The sequence below is a fragment of the Aythya fuligula genome, chromosome 20 (genome assembly GCF_009819795.1).
Source record: "Aythya fuligula isolate bAytFul2 chromosome 20, bAytFul2.pri, whole genome shotgun sequence".
In the NCBI taxonomy this organism is placed as follows: Eukaryota; Metazoa; Chordata; class Aves; order Anseriformes; family Anatidae; genus Aythya; species Aythya fuligula.
In genome coordinates, this window is record NC_045578.1 from 5686877 (window position 1) to 5706778 (window position 19902).

The following is a 19902-nucleotide window of genomic DNA, read 5'->3' on the forward strand; positions in this document are numbered from 1 at the left end:
TCAGCTGCTGGAAGAGGAGCTCTGGGATTTGTCTAGGCTGGGAGGGGGGGGGGTTCGGACAGCTGGGGCAGGCAAAACCCCCTGGGGAGGTCCCAGTCTGGCCTCTGCTGTTTCCCAGCTTGTCACAGCCAAGAATGTCACAGCCCATCCCCTCTCCCAAAAAAAAAAAAAACAACAGCAGGAGCCACGTATATTCCTTCTGCAGCTGGTCAGAGGCTGTTTCCCTATGGCTTTCTGGGATTCTGGCACCGGGGTTGGCCATCGGCCCCCATGCTGGGATGCACGGCAATGGGACACAGACATCTGCTCTGCTCCCATGGACACAGGGCTGCTGCTCCCAGATGTGATGTCCACGGGGAGCGGGTCCAGCTGCCAGCACCCTGCTGGGCTCCTAGATGCCGTCCTGCCCTATGTGCCCTGCAACCCGCCTGGGAATTGGGGTGTGGAGCCAAACTCGGGGAGCAACCCACCCATTAGCCCCAATGCCAGAGGCAGGAGTTTGGAAAATCCCAACCCCATTGGGTTCTGGGAGCAGTTTTTCCTCCTTGGGAGAGGAAGGAAATCGCCCACCCTCTGTGCTTTGGGACATGGCCAGGAACCAGGTCCTCCCCCTGTCTATGCAACTGCTGGCCCCACTGGAAGCAGCCCCATAAAAGCAGCCCCGTCCCAAGCAGGAGGGAGCACGGAGCAGCCCGCAGCCCTCCTGCAGCCCAGCATGGCCAAGGCAGCCGGGGCCTTCTGCGTCCTCCTCCTCCTCATCATGCTTTGCTACCAGAGCCTGGCCCAGAGTGAGCACGGCCACCTGGGAGACTGGGGACGGGGGGAACCCAGAAAAGAGGGAGGGGGTGCATGGGGGTGGGTTTGCTTCATGCAAACTGGAGCTGGGGACCTCCAGGCTGAGCTGAGCTCTCGCTGTCCCCCCAGGAGCCCCGGCTGTGCCCGACAAGTGCTGCTTCAACTTCCAGACGAGACGAATCAAGAGGGACAACGTCATCTCCTGCTACGCCACCAGCCCAGAGTGCCCGCACCAGGCGGTGATGTGAGTACCCCCTGCCCCTCGGGCAGCACCGAGGGATGCAGGCATTGCTGCTTCTTTCTTTTTGGTGGCCAGAGCTGCTCCTGCACTGCCCAGGGGTGGGATGGGGCATGAGGCATCTCCGAGCTCCCCCAAAATTGAGCCCTGCAGCCCTGTAGTGCGTCCCCTCTAAGCCTTTTGCTTCTCTCTGCACAGCTTCAAGGTGAAGAGCGGCAAGGAGATCTGCGCCCAGGCGGGCAGGGCCTGGGTGAAGAGGTACCAGCAGAGCTTCCCAGTCAGCTCCTTCTCCATCCCCAGCTAGTGCGGCCATGGGAACCCCGCGGGGCCCTCCAGGGTGACCCCGTGGCAGAGGTGGCCATGGGGACACAAGGGGCAACGTGGCGCATCGTGGCCCCATGCCCAGCTCCAGGCTGACCAGCACTCACCTCTTTGTTTTTTTTTTTCCATCCCCGGATCCAGCGTCCCACTGGGATGCCCAAACCCTGGAGCTCTGCACACAGGCTGCTCCGTACCTCCTGTATCTTTCACTGTCCCCCACCCTGGGACCAAGGCAGGACGGGGTCTCAGGCAGGGGACAACTGCTTTGCGGGTGGCAGCACCGGCGGGTCGGTGGCACGGCGCTCACCAGGCTTCCTGCAGCATAGGGGTTAAGAGGGAATAGCTTCACCCTTTTTTTTTGTACGGCGCGGTGATGGAATTAAAGGGAACTTTGTACACACAAACATCTGGCTCTGAAGTGTCTGGGGAGCAGGCAAGGTCCACCTCTTGGCTTTCTCTGGGTGCAAAAGAACATCTGTGAGCATTGGACTCGCTAAAGCGCTGGGAAGAGATGAAGTCCTGGCCATTCCTGATGCGTCCTGGGGGTGGGAGAAGGGGGAGAGGGATTCAGGGGGTGCACGGGGTCAAGAAGTATCCATGTGGGCTTTGGGGAAGCCACCAGTAAGAGGGGTGAGAGGTGGGCACAGCGCCGGGTCGGTGCCAACCTGCAAGGAGGGGGCTTCCCGTGCTCATCCACCAGCTGTCCCTGTGGAGACCCCGGCCAAAATTCAACCAGAGCTGCCCCTCAGGGTGCAGGATCTGGCCTCGGTGCCAGCCCCCACTCCAGGGCTGTCACGAGGAGATGCGATGGGCACGGCCACCACCACGGGCGGCACCACGGGTGGCACAGCCCCCGCCGTGGGCAGCCAACACTCAGCCACGGGGTCTCGGGTGGGCTGGTGGAAGCCACACGCCCCCGTGAAGAACAGCAAGAGCAGCATCGCAGCCAGGATGGTTTTTGAAAAGAAGCCCTCCCAGGGCTTTGCTGAGTGCAAGCATCATCCTGTGTGGTTTGTCACAGTGGCAGCAGCCGAACCCAAAATAGATCGCTGTCCCCAGCGCATCACCGGTGGCGCAGAGCTGTGGCTCCTCACCAGAATTTCCAGCCGTCCTGCGCTGTAGGTTGGGTGTGAGCAGGGGCTGGAGCAGCACCGGCCAGAGGGAGGAATTTCCATTCACCACTTGCCCTTTATGAACACCGATGAGCAGTTCTTCCACCGGGGAGAGTCCCGGGGTGTCATGGAAATGCTGCCCGGGGGCTTTATAACGCTGAGGCGCAGGCAGGAGAGGCAGGTAGCTCACCATAGCCCCGAAACAAGCAAGAGCTACGGGTCGCTGAAACTGATAAAGCCAGGTTGGATATGAAGCTCTTCTCCCTGACCCTGGTCGCCCTGCTGCTCGCTGCTGTCTGGACTGAAAGCTGGGGCTTATCCTGTAAGTACCGACACGGAGCTGTTTGGGGTCGGGGGCGCAGCTTTGGCGATGCTCCTGTTGGGGAGTTGGGGTGCTGGAGGTGTCCCGTTCCTGTTAAATGGAGCCAAAATAGGCTCAGGCACAGCTTCAGCAGGTGCCGAGGGGTCTGGGCATGCCCCAGGGGAAGGGGCTCATTCCTGGGGCTTTCCTGATGGGCAGAACCAGAGGGGTCCATCACTGGGGCAAAGCCACGGAGCTGGGGACACTCCGGGGACCCTTGGAGCAGGGGGAGCAGGAAGGTGCTTGGGGAGCAGCGACACCCCTGGGGACAGCACCAAGCCCTGTCTGCTCTCAGTCCGCAGCCCCCACTCCAAATGCTGCTACAAGGATATGTTCGTCAAGAAGAAAATCCCTGCCTCGCTCATCCGGAGCTACGAGAAGACGCTCCCAAACTGCTCCCGCAGAGCCGTGAGGTGAGTGCCCAGGTCCCCCGGCCTTCCTCCCCCAATCTCCCTCCCCCAGTCTTCCTCCCCACCACGCTCCTCACCCTCACTCGCCCACCCTCCCTGAGGCTTCACCTGCCATCAGGGACACCCCAAAATGAGTCACACACCCACCCCGCCCCGGGTGCTGTGTGAGATGTGCCCCCCCCTTCCCTCTTTCTTCCAAATGTCCCTGCAACCCCAACCCCCTGTTTCACCGATAAAAATGGGAAGGAAGCCGGGGTTTATAAGAAATTTAAGATGCCCAAAGTCAGCATTTTGGGGGGGAGGGGGGTCATGAGGACAGAGGGAGAGTCACCGCATCTAACACCACCCTTCTGCCCCCAGAGTGGAGCTGCTGAAGGGGACGAAGGTCTGCGTGGACCCCATGGAGCCCTGGTTCCAGCAGTACCTGAAGGGACAGAATCTGAGCAACGCCTCGGCGTGAAGCCACCACCGCCATGCACCCTATTTATTTGTGCCTCGCCGCTACCTGCCCGTGGTGCCTCGTTAACCCATGGGGCCGGCCCCAGCCCCTGCTGCCTTCGTCTCCCCTCTGTTCCTCTCCACACCCGTGTACAGACCTTGGTTGCCTTAATAAAGAGCCCTGTCCTGAACTGGAGTGAGACTTAAATCCTGCTGGAGGAAAGAGGGGTATGGGGAGGGGTTTGGCATCCCCATGGGGACCGGGAACTGCCCAGAAGGTGTCAGTGGGGCAGTGAAACCAAGGGGGTGAAGGCTGGCCCTGTAGCCCCCCCCCCCCCCCACATTGAGCTGTCCCTACCCCATTGTGGGTTTAAGGACGCTGAGGATGCCCCGTGGGATGTGAATTTAGGCAGACAGAGGAGAAAAGTTGGATTTTGAGGACTTGGGGGGGGGAGGTTGTTGCTTTCCTCAGGAGGGAGCTGGGAGTTAAACACTGGTGGCTGCAGAAGGACAGAGCCTGGGGGCTTGGCACCGTCCCTTAGCCCCAGCAGGGCCCTTGCAGATGGGCACCCCGGGGTGGCCCTGCTCCTTCTGGAGCCTGGCAGTCGCCAGCACCAGGCGGGGACAATCCTTCCCTTCCCACCAGAGCCCCTCCACCACCCCAAGGTGGTAACGGGGACATCGGGTGCTCAGCAGCCTGCTGCCAGGACAAAAGATACGGGACTGTGGGGTGGTGGGCACTCTGTCACCAAAGTCCTTACGCTCCAAGTGATGGAAACCACAGATGCTTTAGAGCTGGTTGAGCACAGGGAGGATGGAGCAGCCTTGATCCACCCGATTCCCATCGGGGCTCCATCCGTAGAGCCCCGTGTCCCAGCCTGGCTCTCACCACAGGGCTTTGGGCCCCAGTTCATCCCCAGCGAGCATCAAAATGGAATCCGAAAGCAGTGCTCCTGTGGCTGGCACTTCCCCTTTTGCAGCTTCCTCGCTTTCTCCAAAAATCAGCATTTCTTCTCCAAAACTCAGGCTTTCTCAGCAAAAATCGGGTGTCCTGACATAATTTCCTAGGAACAATGTATGCATCCTTTTCTGCGCTTGCCCAGTGGCCATAGGATAAAAGGCAGAAGCAGGGGCTGAGAATTGTGCAGAGGAGAGCCCCGCAGCCACCTCCAGCCCTGCTTGCCATCCGCTCGGCCCCCTCAGCACCATGAAGGTCTCCGCAGCTGTCCTGGCCGCTCTCCTCCTCCTGGCCCTCTGCTCCCCAGCTGTGGCCCAACTCAGTAAGTCTGGGTGTCACTGTGTCCCCCTGGGGCTGGGAGCCCCATCCCCATAAGGCAGCTTCTGGGGCAGATGGAGAGCCCCATCCCCCTTCCCATGGATGGGACCCTCGTGGTGGGGTGCGGGTGGTTGCCACCAGTGCTGGGGCTCAGCCTGAGGGATGGCATCTCCAGGGGTCTGTCCTTGGGGGACGCAACACGAGGGGAGGACGGGTGATGGCAAGTCCTTGGGTGGAGCACTGGCTGTAGAGTGGGGTCTCAATGAAATCTGTTTCTCTGCCCCCACAGATGGCGTCCCCACCACCTGCTGCTTCAGCTACCAGCAGCGCCCTGTCCCACGTAGGCACATCACCTCTTACTACATCAGCAGCAGCAGCTGCAACCTGCGAGCGGTGATGTGAGCATTCAAACCCTTCATTCCTGGGGTTTGGGGTGCAATGGCCAGGGCAGAGCCCTGTGCATCGCCGGGAGGGGGACAGGGGACGGGAACATGGCTGGGGACATGCGGGGTGCTGCTGGCAGGACCCAGCTCCGGCCCCCTGCTGCCCCCCCCAGCATCCTAACGCTGGTTTTCTCCCTGCAGCCTGGTCACCAAGAATGGGAGGAAGATATGCGCGGACCCCCAGGCCGCCTGGGTGAAGGCACACCTGAAGCACTTTGTGAAGAAAAACTGACCCTTCCCTGCTGCTGCTGCCACCCCCACAGCTGCTAACAAAGTCAAATTACAAAGACGATGGAGAAGACATCAAAATGCTTGTCAAGAGTCGGGGGCTCTGATGCCTAAATAAAGTGCTTGGCCTGCAAAATCCTTTGTTTGGCTCTCATCTCCCTGCTATACCACCTGGATGGGAGCCGGGCCCTGTGGGGTGATGCTGGCATCCCGACATGGGGTCCCTGTCCCTCAGGGCCCCCCCAGCACGCTCAGCCCCCCGTGTCGTGGCTCTGCTCATCCTGACATCACCACCACGTCACCTCCCCTGGGGTTCCTCAGTGCTCCATCACAATGCGCGGGGCCGTGTCACACACCCATCACCCCCCCCGCCCCCCAGTGCAGGGCGCTGCCACCAGCTCGGCTCCCCTTCTTGTCCCCAAAACTGTGGGGACAAGGAAGGGGACGGTTCCTGACCCCACCGACTTCCCCACGGCCCCATGCGGTGATGGAGCTGAGACCCCGGTGCCACAGGGTGCCACAACCCCCCCCAGCCGGCCCCCTCAGTCCCACAGCCCCACTCAGGGTGCTGGCAGGGTCCCCTCAGGTGCCGTCCCCCCCAAAAAAGAAGCGGCATGTTCCTGAGGAGGAAGGTGAGCGCAGAGCATCCCCGTAAGGGGTTTGCCTCTCCCCCAGCCCTCCCCCATATGCTGCTGTCACCCCTCTGGGCCCACCCGGCACGGCACTGGTGGTGACAATGCCACCGTCCCCATGGCAGTGTGCAGGCTGTGCCAGCGGGCAGACGGTGACCCTGAGGTGTTTGGGCAGACGTGCCAGCAGGACGGGCTCTGCATCCACGAGAACTGCCTGGTGAGCCCCCAGGGGGTTCAGCCCCCGACCCCATGCCAGCGGCTGCCCATCCCATACACACCCCCGGCTCCCTCTTGCAGTACCACGCCAGCGGGCTGAGCCAGCGAGGGGCTGACGGAGAGGGTTTCTTCGGCTTCCTCTTCCCCGACATCCACCGGGAGCTGCAGCGGGTGGCACAGAAGGTGAGGCGGGGGGGACGTGTCCCCACCTCGGTCCCTGTGCCCCTGGGTTGGGATGCTCCAGCAGCCGGCTGCAAACAGCTCACCACAGCCTTGTTTGTCCAAAAAAAGTCTCTTTCCCTCAAAACCTGAGCATTTTGAGAACGCTCAAAGGGGTTAAGGGTTATGGGGTTAAGGTTTTATCAGTGGTGCGGTGTCCCCAGCCAGGTGGCCCACCAAAATGTCACCGGGCTCTGCGGGGCACGGGCTTCCTGAGCACCCCGGGAGCCCTGCGCTGATGGCAGCCACCCTCCTGCTGTCCCCAGACGTGCTGCATCTGCTGGCAGCGGGGCGCCTCGGTCACCTGCCAGGTCCGGAGATGTCCCCGAAACTTCCACTTCCCCTGCGGCATCGAGCGGGGCTGCGTCTCTCAGTTTTTCGGGGAGTTCAAGTGAGTGCGGGCACCCCGCGGGGCTGGAGGAGGGATGGAGCAGGGAGCTGAGCTGCCAGCCCTGTCCCCCAGGTCCTTTTGCTGGCAGCACCGGCCGGCACAGCGGCTGCGAGCGCCGCAGCGGGGCCACAGCCTGTGTGTCATCTGCCTGGAGGTGGTGGCGAAGCGGCCCTGCTACAACACCCTGGTTTGTCCCGTCTGCACCAGCGCCTGGTTCCACCGCCGCTGCATCCAGGTGGGTGGCATCGCCCCCCAGCATCACCCAAACCTGTGGGGGGGGTACGTGGGACCCTCCCACCCTACTGATGCCACCCCTGCCCCAGGGCCAGGCGCTGAGCTCGGCCCTGCACCATTTCCGCTGCCCGCTCTGCCAGGACGTGCAGACCTTCCAGGAGGAGATGTTTCGCCTGGGCATCAAAATCCCCGACAGGTCAGCATCCCTCTCCCTGCCTCTGTCTGGCTCCACAATGAGCCCCAAACCAGTCCCCTCCTGCCTCTCCAGGGTCCCCCTCATCCTCCCGGGACTGAGCTGTCCCCGACTCCCGCAGGGACGCTGCCTGGGAGGAGGACGGGGCTTTCGAGGAGCATTACCAGCGGCACAGCTCCTGCGACGCCAGCCAGTGCCTGTGCCCAGTGGGACGGGAGCAATCAGAGGACACGGGGTGAGTGGCAGAGGCCCCGTCCCCACAGTGAGGAGATAACGCTTTTGTCTCCTCCTTCAGGCTGGGACGGAGGTTCCCCAGGGTGCTGAGCTCAGCACGGCACACAGTGCATGCTGGCAGCTCAGCCCCATCTGCTGGGGTGGGAGCAGGATGGATGCCACCAGGGCTGGCACCCCACAGCCCTGGGACCCTTGGTGACCATGGGACATCAGTGCCATCGGTCCCCCAGGCCCTGGAGGTTGCTGCTCTGCAGCTCCTGTGGCTCCTGCGGGACCCATCAGCTCTGCTCCGACATCGGGGAGGACATCAGCTCCTGGGAGTGCAGTGACTGCGCCGACACGTGCACCGGTGAGAGCTGCAGCTGAGGGACATCCCCATAGACACGTGGCCACCATGGTCACCTGCCCTGGAGAGAAATCCCAGCCACGGGACCAGGAGATGGGCACAAGGGTGTGATGGATGGAGCTTGTGCTCATCTCCCTGCCCCTTGCAGCCCCCTCGGTGTCACCTGGAGCAGCCAACCCAGACCCCACATCCCCGGCGCAGGGACCCACGTGCAGCACCCCGGCTTCTGGGAGTTCAGGTCTAGAACACGAGGCTGGGATGCTGCAAGGTCGTCCCAGCACCCAGCTGCCCTCCCAGCCCACAGAAAGCCCCTCGGTCACCTCCCATCCACTGACCAACAACCCCGGAGGATGTCCCTAATAAAAGGTGAAACATCACAGGTGGGTTTGCTGATGTGCCTGAGCACCGCAGGGCAGAGCAGCCGCAATGGCCCTGACCCTCCTGTCTGTACTGCAGGGGCTGTTTCCCATCAAGGAGCTGGTGTCAGGACCCCAAGACAAAGTTCCAACAGCACCCGGTGGGGATGTGCTGAGGTCAGGGGTTGCTCTGCAGGAGCTGAGCCCAACCAGGGAAGGGCGAAGCGCTATGGCAGGGAGTTCAGAGACAAACAAAGGGGTTTTATAATCTAAACACTTTAATTAGACATCAGAAATACAGGCTCCTTCTTGAAAGGCATGGTGACACATTTTAAATTATTTTTGTATTTTCCCTTTTTATAGCAAAAAAAAAATATACATTTAATTCAATTAATTTAACTTAAATAAGTTAAATAGAATAAATTTTCCGTTGAAGAAAGATGCAGTTCAAGTACTCCGTTGCATGTTGGTGCGGGGGACTAAGCCCACCGGGGGGCAGCAGCAGCAGGGAAGGGTCAGTTTTTCTTCACAAAGTGCTTCAGGTGTGCCTTCACCCAGGCAGCCTGGGGGTCCGCGCATATCTCCCTCCCCTTCTTGGTGACCAGGCTGCAGGGAGAAAACCAGCGTCAGGATGCTGGGAGGGGGCAGCAGGGGGCCGGAGCTGGGTCCTGCCAGCAGCACCCCGCATGTCCCCAGCCACGTTCCCGTCCCCTGTCCCCCTCCCGGCGATGCACAGGGCTCTGCCCTGGCCATTGCACCCCAAACCCCAGGAATGAAGGGTACTCACATCACCCCGGGCTGGCTGCAGTTGCTGCTGGTGATGTAGGCAGAGGCGATGAGGTTACGCGGGACGGGGCGCTGCTGGTAGCTGAAGCAGCAGGTGGTGGGGACGCCATCTGTGGGGGCAGAAAAACAGAGCTCATTAAAACCTGCACTACAGCCAGTGCTCCACCCAAGGACTTGCCATCACCCGTCCCCCCCTCGTGTTGCATCCCCCAAGGACAGACCCCCGGAGATGCCATCCCTCAGGCTGAGCCCCAGCACTGGTGGCAACCACCCGCACCCCACCACGAGGGTCCCATCCATGGGAAGGGGGATGGGGCTCTCCATCTGCTCCAGAAGCTGCCTTATGGGGATGGGGCACCCAGCCCCAGGGGGACACAGTGACACCCAGACTTACCAAGATGGGCCACAGCTGGGGAGCAGAGGGCCAGGAGGAGGAGAGCGGCCAGGACAGCTGCGGAGACCTTCATGGTGCTGCAGGGACCAAGCAGATGGCAAGCAGGGCTGGAGCTGGGGTGGCTGCAGGGCTCTCCTCTGCAGGATGCTTGGTCCCTGCTGCTGCTGCCGTCTTTTATCCTCTGGCGACTGGGCGGGTACACGGTTTCAAGGAAAAAAGATGAGTGCATCATACCAAGGAAATTATGTAAGGATACCCGATTTTTGCTGAGCTGGAGAAGGCGAGGAAGCTGCAAAAGGGGAAGCGCCAGCCACAGGACCACTGCTTTCGGATTGCATTTTGGTGCTCGTTGGGGACGAACTGAAGCCCCATGATGAGAGCCTGGCTGGGACATGGGGCTCCACATCTGGAGCTCTGATGGGAATCCCAGGCAGGCAGCCAGCATACTCCAGGCAGGGATTTGCTTTTTCACAGCCCCAGCATCACCACTGTGCCCAGGGGCAGCAGAGCTGCTCTGCTGAAGGTCACTGAACCCAGCCCAGATGCCATGTCACGTAAATCCAGCCACCATCACTACTGCCAGGTGGAAAATCCAAACTTATCCACGGTTTTGCCACAAGCAGCACTTTTCAACCTGCTCCACAGGTCACAGCGGGGCTACAGAGCTAGCTCCAAAATGGCGCATCGCACGTGCATTCACCTCTGATAACAGAGGCTCTTTGTCAGACATCTAGGAAAGGAAAGATAACATAGACACAAGGTTGGGTTGACCTGGAAGTCATGGGGAGTCTCACATTTGTCCCTTTTCCTGTCACAAACTGCATTCTCATGCTGGAAGCTTGCAGAGACATGGAGAACCAGGCGGCCTGTAGGGCCCAGGCTCTGTCACGCTGCTCCAGGACCACAGTAGCGTTCTCAGGCCGCAGCCTGGTCTGTCACCCTCCCTGTGCCTGGGACAAACAGGGGACATGCACCTCTGCACCCACGGGTTTCAGTTTGGGCTGTGGTCTGCAGCCTCCTGAGATCAAGGTATTGCAGTTCCTGCTAGCCCACATTTTCACAAAATGGACAATTTCATCCCAGTTCAACCCCCCTGTACCAGTCTAGTCTCAAAAAAGTAAATACACCAGCCTCGGAGAGGAGACAGAGCAGGAGCTGGAGGGAGGAGAAGCTCTGCCTGCACCCGTTGATGCCAGCTCATCACAGCCTCGCAGATGAAACCTCAAGGCCATTGCAACATGACTGAAAAGTGGCAACATCTGCAATCTCCAAGAGTAAATCCCAATGCCTCAGTGGCTGGACACCCAGAAGGAACTGCAAAACTTGCAATTTCCTCCTTTTTTTTCCTGCCCTCCTCTTTTTTTCCAGCCGTGCCCACAGTGCTCCATGCGTTCCCCAGCAGGCCGCCACACAACCCTCAGCCTCCACCACCCGCCCCTTGCTCCTCACAGAGCCTTTCCCTGCCCAAAGGACACATCCCTCAGGGCCAGCACTGGTTGAACAGGAGGTATCAGAAGAAGAGAAGAGACCACAATTGTTTCTTTTAGTAATATCACCATGTTACATGCCAAAGATCACCACATTGCATGCAAGCCCCATGCAGGCCTGGCCTTTCACCACACCAAGCTTTCTGCTTGGCAAGGGACAAGCAGGAGTAGCAACAGTAAGGATGGTGGTAAAGGAACATCCCACAGCACAGAAATCCAGGGAAACCAAGACAAGCACAACAAAAAGTAGAAGCACAATCACCTCTGTGCATAGGCTTTTGTATGGTTACTGCTAAACCCAGTCATCTGTTAGAAACAAGAGAGAGATCTCACAATAGCAAAGATTATTTTTGATGGAAATGGTGAAAATGTTTCCTCCTTACTGCAGAAATGATTGGTCGGGCTTTCAGTTCTCCATTTAGACAACGGCCGGATGGAACTTCTTACTGGACAGTGATGTAGTAGTTCCTATTCTAACTGGAATTGAGGATATTTCAATGAATTGCACAAAATTGCAGCTCAGCAAAAATAGATAGTTTGTGTTCAAGCATGTTTAAGGAATTGAATATAAGGAACTGATTTAAGGGGAGAGTGAAGAAATTACTTCTGGTTTTAATTCTCCTGCGGTAGAAGTCATCTGTAATCAGACCACTTTCTAATCTTGGAAAGAAAGAGGAGAAATTCAAAAGCCAGGGTGAGGAAAGAAAACAATTTGCCTTCTTGTCAGTGAAGCTTTCAGAATTCCTGCAAGGAACGCAGCAGCCCAGAAGACCCAGCTTTATGAACAACAATTTGAAGAACAAAAAGGAGAAAAAAAAAAAGAAAAAAAAAAAAAAACAAAAAAAAAAAACTATTTGTTAGGAAGGTGAGCACTTAGCCAAAATTGCAGTGTCTTTTTGGCTCATCTTCATGTTAACAAAAGAAGAGGTTGTGGCCAGGTACTCAACACAATTAGAATTTAGTGGCAGAGGTTAGGCATGCAGTTGAGAATAGAAAAAAGAACAAATGGGTAAGGAAGAGGTAGAGAAGGCAGGTGTTAAACCAATAGGCTCCAGCACTTCCCCTCCTGAACCACTGGCAATTAACAAACTCACATGGAGCGGGAGAGGTAGCAGAAAGCCAGTGATGAGCCAACATAACACTAGTCTTCCATTATCAGATGTTTCCGGCACAGCCCTGCATGCATCTCCTAAGAAAACGAGGGAATTAGTATCTAAAAACATCTCCCCAGGGGCTGTGAATGCAGCTAAGAGCAGAGGGACTGTCATTACGGATGGCAGGCAGCTGGCAAGGTGGAGGGACAAGAGGAGGCATGGGGACATGCAGAGAGTTGCCCCTGGCTGCTTCCTCAGCACAGCAGGGACAGGGCTCAGACAGAGCTCATCTCCAAATTCACTCAGCACCGGGGTGGCCGCAGCTGGGAACAGCTCACCTCTTAGGGCTGCACATTTCAGAAAGTGGTAAGAAGAGAAGAGAGAAGCAAGAAGGTGCCCTGGTTAGACAGGGAAGGTGGACAGTGTCACGGTATTCGTTTAAACTGAAATAGAGGATGAGGGATGGTCTTGGCCATTTTAAAGAGGATCGCATGACTTCTGGTCCCCAAGCTCTCCACTGGAAGAGGAGACAAGGACCTTAGCCCACAGCCAGCTTTAGGAAGCCCTCCCCAGCTCTGCATAGCTTCCCCAGAGGACAAATGCCTGCTAGCTGGCAGAAGCAGGCTGCATTTCCAACCATGAGGCAGGGCAGAGGGATGCCCTTTGCACCCCTTTCAGGAAAGGCTGCCAGAACCATAGCAACAAGTGGAGAAGAGCAGCCCCTCCGCCTCCACCGTGTTCCAGCATGAGACAGAGGGAAATCTGTAGAGCAAGGAAACCACAGGCAGAAAAATGTGGAAGGAACTGCCAACACCACGATACCATGCAAGTGCAAAGAGAATACCGCGTGGCGTTATGCAACATCCGTCTGGGAAGCGACACTTGTCATTGATAAAAATTATGCAAAGAGGTCCCGTGGCTGGAAAGCACAAGGAAAATACAGATCAGCCAAACAGTCTCTCTCTGCAGCGAGGTATCGCTGACTCTTGCATTTATGGTTTCATGGGGGTAATTCAGCAAAGCTAAATTCCCAAACCAATCCCCACTGATAACTTTTTGATGCAAAGCCTTGAATGCTCCTTCGCTCTCAGAGGATCCCAGGGCACAGCCTGCACAAAGACCCACAACAAGGATTTTTCTACTGTCCTAGATCAAAGTTATGTCTGTTCTCCCACCATTTGAGTGACTTCTACAATAGCTAGAAGAGAGAGAAAACAAAAGGAGCAAAAATACTCTTCCCCAGGCAGAAGGCTGCAGCACAGCTGTGTGCATGCATTAGAGAAAAACACAAGGGGATGAGCACGGCCCAACAAAAGGAGGGTAACATCACCCTGCAGGCAGGTGGGTCTCACACCACCCACCCAGCACAGCCCCACCAAATCCCAGGGCTTACCCTCAGCTCTCCAGCCAGGAGGCCTGGAGACCACCCCAGGGAACAGACCTCACCCCAAGTGGGCTGCAGCCTCAGCTTCTTGCACCCTTTTCCCCATATTGACTCCAAAATAAGATTTGGGAGGCTCAGGTATCCCTTGTGCCTTAGGCAAAATAAATACACTTTAAAAATAAATAAATTCTACATGCAAGGAGCAAGCATTTACATAAGAAAGAACTTTACTTCACTAAGTATAAATACATCCCTCTGTAAATAGCAGGGTTTGGGCACAGCAAAACACAGTCCAGAAGCTCACTCGCCAGCCCACAAGCACCTTCTTGCCACAGTGTGAAGCTTTTCTCTGCCCCACTGCCTCCAGGCAGCACCCACAGCTTCCCCCTGTGCCCTCACACAGTGCTTACCCCCTCCCCAGCCCCACAGCCTGCTTTTTGTGTCCTGCAGCTCACAGCTTGCACCTGGAGTCCTGCCTCCACCTCTGCACTCAGGCAGAGGAAAGCCCTGGTGCTGGTTCTCATCAGGGCCAGCTTCGGCTTTGCAAGAGCTGGTGGACTCTGGTCTGCCATGGGTACAAACCTAAAGCTCTTCTGCACAATTGAGATGAGCCAACAGGGCTCAGACACTGCCTCTGCAGATATCTGCGCCTGCCCACATGAATGCTTCATTGGGACTTAAAAAAAAAAAAAAAAAAAAAAAAAAAAGTTGTCTGACTGCAAAAAGCGATTTCAGTTTTGAGTTTGCAGACGCCAAGTATTGTTACCTCCTGCACCCAGACAGCAGATTGCATAAGCCCCATTTCTATTAAAACAGGCTAAAAATAAAAAATTATCTAAACTTCCATAGCTGGGGTTATCTCATAGCCATGCACTTGCTTCCGTCTTTGTTCTCCACTGTTTGCCCTTTATGAGACCTTCTGCCAGTTTCATGTTTATTATGCCTTGTGTCAAAATATTTCTTTCTAGTATACCTTTTCTCACTTTAAATGGTTTTAACCACATCCCTTTCTTCTCCTGCATGAAAGGGTAAATAATCAATGTTCAATGTTTCTTTTTAAGCTCCCTTCATCTGTTTGCCCCATTCTTTTCAATCTTCTATCTCCAAGCCACTCATCACCTGGCTCGTCATCTTCTGTGTTGGCTCTCCCCTTCTCTGAGTCAAAATGATCAGAGCTGAATTTGGCACGTGGAGATCATCCTGCTGCTTTCTACAACAACATTAAGGCTTTTGGAGAATTAGTTTCTGTCCCATCCTTCATACGCTTCAATATCTTGCTTAATCCTTGGACTCGCAGCACCTTAGATGAACTCTAGAAATTAAGATGTTAAGTCTCACTTTCTGAAGACAATGGCATTTAGGGGACCTGAACGTCACGGAAGAGGAATAGAACAAAGACATCCATGTCACATGGGCCAGATACTCAGGATGCAAATATCTTTAAAATCTGGCCATAAACTCAGAAAAAAAGAAAAAATAAAATAATAAATAAAAAAAAAAATACCACAGGCCATCTTCTTCCCCAAGTAGCTGTAGTTCTTTTGACCACAGATACAGAAATCTGTATTTCAAATGACTCCTGAGTGCATTTGAAAACAGTGACCAGCTAGCATGTTGCTCAGTCAACTAACTTGGTTAAACCCTAGTCTTCCCCAACCCTGATTAATGTGAATAATCTTGTATTTTGCAAGCATTTGCCTTCCATTGAACCCCTCTCCTGCAGCTCCTCAGGCACTACACAAGGTGCAACACATCGACAGTACATCACGCAGTATTGGTCCTGACGCAGACCAACACTAACCTCATAGCTTCCTTTTATAAGTTCACAGATATTTGCGACGAAGGAAATGCAGTAGATCTCACTTGTCTGGGCTTCAGCGAGACATTTGAAATGGTGCCACACAGTAAATTATTAGCTAAGGAGGGGAAGATGTGACTGGCATATGTAATGTGAAGCGGGTGAGGAGCCGCCTGAAAGGGGCACAGTCGTAGCTTCAGCTGGAAGGGGAAGTGTTAGACTGAGGGGGGGCTACCAGTGCAGTTCCTTGAGTTTCTGCCTCAAAAAAATGATTCTGCTTAACATTTGCATTAATGATCTTGGCACAAAAAGCAGGAGAACGCAAAGGAAATTTGCTGATGAGGCAGAATGAGATGCTATCATCAATCCAGAAGAGGCCAGGATATCACAGAGAAAGATTATAATGACCTTGAGGACTGGAGTAATGGAGAAGGGTTTGATTCAGTGCTGCAGACTGGGCAAGCATGCTGCTGGGGACCAGGGATTGCAAGAAGAGCCATCCCAGCACAGGAGGCCGTCCGCTGGATGTGTCTGGGGCAGGGAAAGACCCATGCCACAAATCACAAGGCTGTGACCAACCCCTGGTATTATACAACAAGAGAGGAGTCAAACGCCAAGAGCACAGGGTGGGGGTTAGGAAAACAAAGGGCTATGACTGATCTGTGGGGATACATCACAGAGGCCAGCACCAGGGTGGAAAAGAGCTATTTTAGCAAGCGGACATTGCTGGTATGAGGATACAGGGCTGGAAGCTGGCTGTGAATACAAACAGGTTGGAAATGAGATTCCCACCTGGAAGCAGTGTGTTTCTCATGCAGGTCTCCAGGTCAGGCAGGACAGATAAAAATCACCAGCATTCAGAGAGACTTCAGTCCTGCCATCCAACCAACATCTGCCAGACTAGGGGTATGGTTTTCCTTCTGAATTTGGGTGGCTGTGTCTTTAGGGCCTGTTCACAGCAGCATTTTGGAGCCCTCTTTTAAAAGGTGTCGCTAATTGCAATGCTGCCTTGGAATCAGATGTTCCACGAGGATGTATAAAGGCAGTCAGCCCACACGGGAGGCAGCTGCCTGCTCTGCTATTGCCAGGACGATCGCTAGATTCACTTGTTCCCCTCCAGGACTGGAGGTGGTTTCAGTGGTTGTGGGGTTTTGATATACGATTAACTACTTCACTCTGAAACTCCTCTGGCCTGCTCAGCTCAACCACTCATTATAGAACCACTGAAAAATAGCTCTTCGTACAAATTTCCTCTCGAGTATCCTTTTTGGACGCTCCCATCTCTAACATCTCATTTTTCTCTGCCCTGAAGCAGCAGCACTGAGGCAGTGCAAACACTCCCATCTCCTGCACTGGCTGCTTGTTGCTTCTGCTGCCCAGGACTAACTTTGGTTTCGCAGCCGCAGCCTTTTACTCTTCATTTTCCCTGTGTTTACCTTGCCCAACTCATTGTCCTTGCTGCCACAGTCCCCAGGATCATGGTCACCATCACAGCAGGACCTGAGCACACCAGATTTCCTCAGAGACCAGAGGTTTCTATTCCTCTCTTTTCCTCTGCATACCTGGTTCCGATCATCTCTTGAGAGTCCCTCAAGCTTCCTGAACTGCCTCTCTGCTGAGTCAAAAGATTCTTACAACACTTTTTTAAATTAGGCTTTTTCTATTGAGTTCCTCTTTTTTTTCTTCTTTTTTTTTTTTTTTCTTTTTTTTTTCTGGAATCTCCCTTTTGAAATTACTGACACAATGCTGTCTCAGGGATCAGCTTGTAACCTTTTCCCCTTGTTCCTCCCAACCCAAGAAGCGGGACGGAATCACACTGGAGTCAGGGTTTCTTAAATGCCCCTCCAGGCTCTCTTCAATCCCTCTGCCCTGTGAGCACCAGCACCCATGGCATTCCCCCAGTCCCAAGGCCCAGCCATGAAGCTATCCCATCGGGCTGGCTCTTTGCAGCTGAAGGGGATGGCTTTTTCCTTCTCTGAGCTCCCCAGGGAGAGCACAGACGTTTATGGCCTAGCAGATAACAAGCTGTCACATCCCGCCTTTGCTTTTAGGACCAAGCTTGGAGTAATGGCAAGCATTAGGCCTTTAGTACCCTTCAGGGACGGCTCCTTCCTGCAGGCCTCATGCCAGAGCCCTGCTGGGTGTAACTCTACCGTTACAGCATGATTAGGGCCCTCTGCTCCCAGGAGAGGTGTCGCTACTGATTCAAAGTGCTCTGTGGTGTGAAAACTGCTCTTTGCCCCAGTCTAGACGTCTCAGCGCAGCCCCAGGGCTCGGCTCCCCTGTGTGCCCAAAGCCCTTCATAATGCTGACCCTCCTACCCCTGAAATGGCACTGCAGGAAAATGGAAAGGCCAAAGGCGTGCCAAAACCCAGAAATAGCAGCATAGAGCTCAGTCTTGCACCTGGGCCCATCTTGTACCCATAAAGCTGTGTGAAAATCAGTGCCATTAGAAATTGATTACACTGCAGAGTCGTCAGAGCAGGCTTTCCTGTGCTGCTTTGGTCCATGTGCCTGGTCAGGGATAGCAGACGCGCAGATGGTGATGGGGAAAGCTATCCCATCCTGAAAGAGACTTCTCTTTCAATGCTGAGTGCCCCCAGTTGAAGGAGAGCTGCTCTGCTGCTACCAGCCCAGTCCCATGGCCATGCTGCCCATGCTGCCCAGCCCTCGGAGAGATGGAGAGGGAAAAAGTCTTCTGCAAGAGCTGGCTCAGGCTCACTTCCACATCGTGAGTCTGAGATGAGAGGGAAGGATTGCTGCATGCGGAGGTGAGAGCATTGGTTGTGCCAGAGCAGGGTTACTTCATTTTATGTGTGCCCAGGGCTCTTGCAGGAACATCTGTAGAGCAGACCTTTGGTCTCCAAGGCCCCTCTTTCATGGCTTTTATGGTCTGAGATCACCAAGCATCCTCATGAGACAACACCACAATGTGAGACTGGCCAAAGAGCCTAGACTTAAGGTGTCTGGGTCCCCAGAAAAATCTGTGATTTTTGCCACAAAGGACTCATTACAGCTGTTCCCATGACAGGATTTTATCCCCAGCATACCCCTCATCACCCAGAGGAGCAGGCTGGGAGCACATGTGGCAGTCAAATTAGGGAGGCCAGCCTAATACCGCCCCCCCCACACACACACACACACACACTCCTGAGGTTTAAACATGAGCACCAGGGACGTTCAGGGAAGGACACAAGAAGCTGGCAGCTGCCTCCAGCAACAGAGAATAAAAATCTCGGGCCCAGGAAACATAGATCGTGCTGGCTCCAAGTGCACATGGCCAGCCAGAAGTACAGCCTCAGCTGCCGAAACGAGATGCAGGGATGACAGGCTGCTGGTGGAGGAAGAAGAGGAAGAAGCCTGCATGAGAGTAATTCTGCAACAGCAGTCAGTGAAGGCAGGATGTGAACTCATCATGCCTCTGATGACTGGGCTCCTTAAAACAGCAGCACAGGGAGGAAAAGGTCAAGGGCAGATGAGTCAGGAGCCAGCCACACTCTCTGCAGCACCCACCTCCCAGTGCCAGGCTGGGTCAAGGCTAGATGGATACAGACTGGCTGATCTTTAAGACAGGTTCCTGTAGAGGGTATGGTGTCTCAGAGGATGCTGAGATGCCTCAGGGGGCTCAGGCAGTGGGATGAGGGGATGCAAAGAAGTGGCACTGGGTCTGGGGACCACAGCAGATCAGGCATGAAGGAATGGATGCAACTCCAGTTCACTGGCACTGGGCCCATTGGGTAAACTCTAGTGAGGACTAAGCAGCATTTGCTCACTCCCACAGCTCAGATCAGGAGCACTCAGATGAGTAAGAATATGTGGTTTCCCATCTAAGCTTTTCATGAGGGCAGGGAGAGGCCCTCAGGGTTAGAGCGAGTGGTATTTCAGAGAAACAGAAAAGAGAGCTGTGGAAAGTCATTCACATCCACACCGAGGATTAAAACTCACGGTGTCACTCCAGGAACAGATTTCCTTGCTCGCCAGGTGATCTACTAGCACTTCCTCACTGTTACAGTATTTTCTTCTTCTATTTTTGTTGTTGTAGCTTGGGACCAGAACATTGTGTCTTATCCAGCATGGAAACAGAGGAGGATTTTGTTCTTTCCTCCTCGCAGTAGCCCTTTATGTAGCTGTAGACTTCTCGGGCCTCTCACCCTCTTTGGAGCATACATTTCCATGTTGTACAGATTTATCAAGCTTGTGCTTGTTTCACATAGCATTAATGGAAGTATCAAATAGTACAGGACCTGTGGCATCCCACATGCTTCCGGCAGTCAGGGGTGCAATCCTCTCAGAAGGCGATTTTCACAGCCTGATCGTGACAATGATGTGTCAGGACTATTACAGGATTTTTCTGTAATACTGCGAGCTAGCTCATACCCACGGGACTAAGCCGTTTGTGCAATAATCACTTCTCAGACTATAGCACTTACACATTTTGAATTGCCATCGAGAATTATGGCAGGTTAAACTCCAGGAAGGGAATACGAGCAAGCTCAGGCTGGTGTGGGAATTGGCA

General features: G+C 55.0%; 5 protein-coding genes across 5 annotated transcripts; 4 read left to right on the plus strand and 1 right to left on the minus strand.

The window, feature by feature from the left end:
* The first annotated feature begins 715 nt into the window (after window positions 1-715).
* LOC116497385 (C-C motif chemokine 3-like) lies at window positions 716-1698 on the plus strand. Its single transcript, XM_032201120.1, has 3 exons — window positions 716-788; window positions 925-1039; window positions 1232-1698. The coding sequence occupies exons 1-3, from the start codon at window positions 716-718 to the stop codon at window positions 1335-1337; spliced, it is 294 nt and encodes a 97-aa protein (XP_032057011.1). The 3' UTR covers window positions 1338-1698.
* Window positions 1699-2715: 1017 nt separating this feature from the next.
* LOC116497409 (C-C motif chemokine 4-like) lies at window positions 2716-3697 on the plus strand. The gene is made up of 3 exons (XM_032201146.1): window positions 2716-2788; window positions 3123-3240; window positions 3598-3697. Exons 1-3 carry the CDS (start codon window positions 2716-2718, stop codon window positions 3695-3697), a joined length of 291 nt encoding a protein of 96 aa, XP_032057037.1.
* Window positions 3698-4808: 1111 nt separating this feature from the next.
* Window positions 4809-5718, plus strand: LOC116497370 (C-C motif chemokine 5-like). The gene is made up of 3 exons (XM_032201086.1): window positions 4809-4955; window positions 5241-5349; window positions 5536-5718. Exons 1-3 carry the CDS (start codon window positions 4883-4885, stop codon window positions 5624-5626), a joined length of 273 nt encoding a protein of 90 aa, XP_032056977.1. The 5' UTR covers window positions 4809-4882; the 3' UTR covers window positions 5627-5718.
* Window positions 5719-6503: 785 nt separating this feature from the next.
* On the plus strand, window positions 6504-7746 carry PHF7 (PHD finger protein 7). Its single transcript, XM_032201147.1, has 5 exons — window positions 6504-6653; window positions 6956-7080; window positions 7153-7315; window positions 7404-7510; window positions 7629-7746. The coding sequence occupies exons 1-5, from the start codon at window positions 6504-6506 to the stop codon at window positions 7744-7746; spliced, it is 663 nt and encodes a 220-aa protein (XP_032057038.1).
* A 994-nt stretch (window positions 7747-8740) lies between these two features.
* LOC116497318 (C-C motif chemokine 3-like) lies at window positions 8741-9754 on the minus strand. Its single transcript, XM_032201012.1, has 3 exons — window positions 9624-9754; window positions 9231-9339; window positions 8741-9049 (listed from the first exon to the last, which is right to left on the minus strand). Exons 1-3 carry the CDS (start codon window positions 9694-9696, stop codon window positions 8959-8961), a joined length of 273 nt encoding a protein of 90 aa, XP_032056903.1. The 5' UTR covers window positions 9697-9754; the 3' UTR covers window positions 8741-8958.
* Between the last annotated feature and the right edge of the window lie 10148 nt (window positions 9755-19902).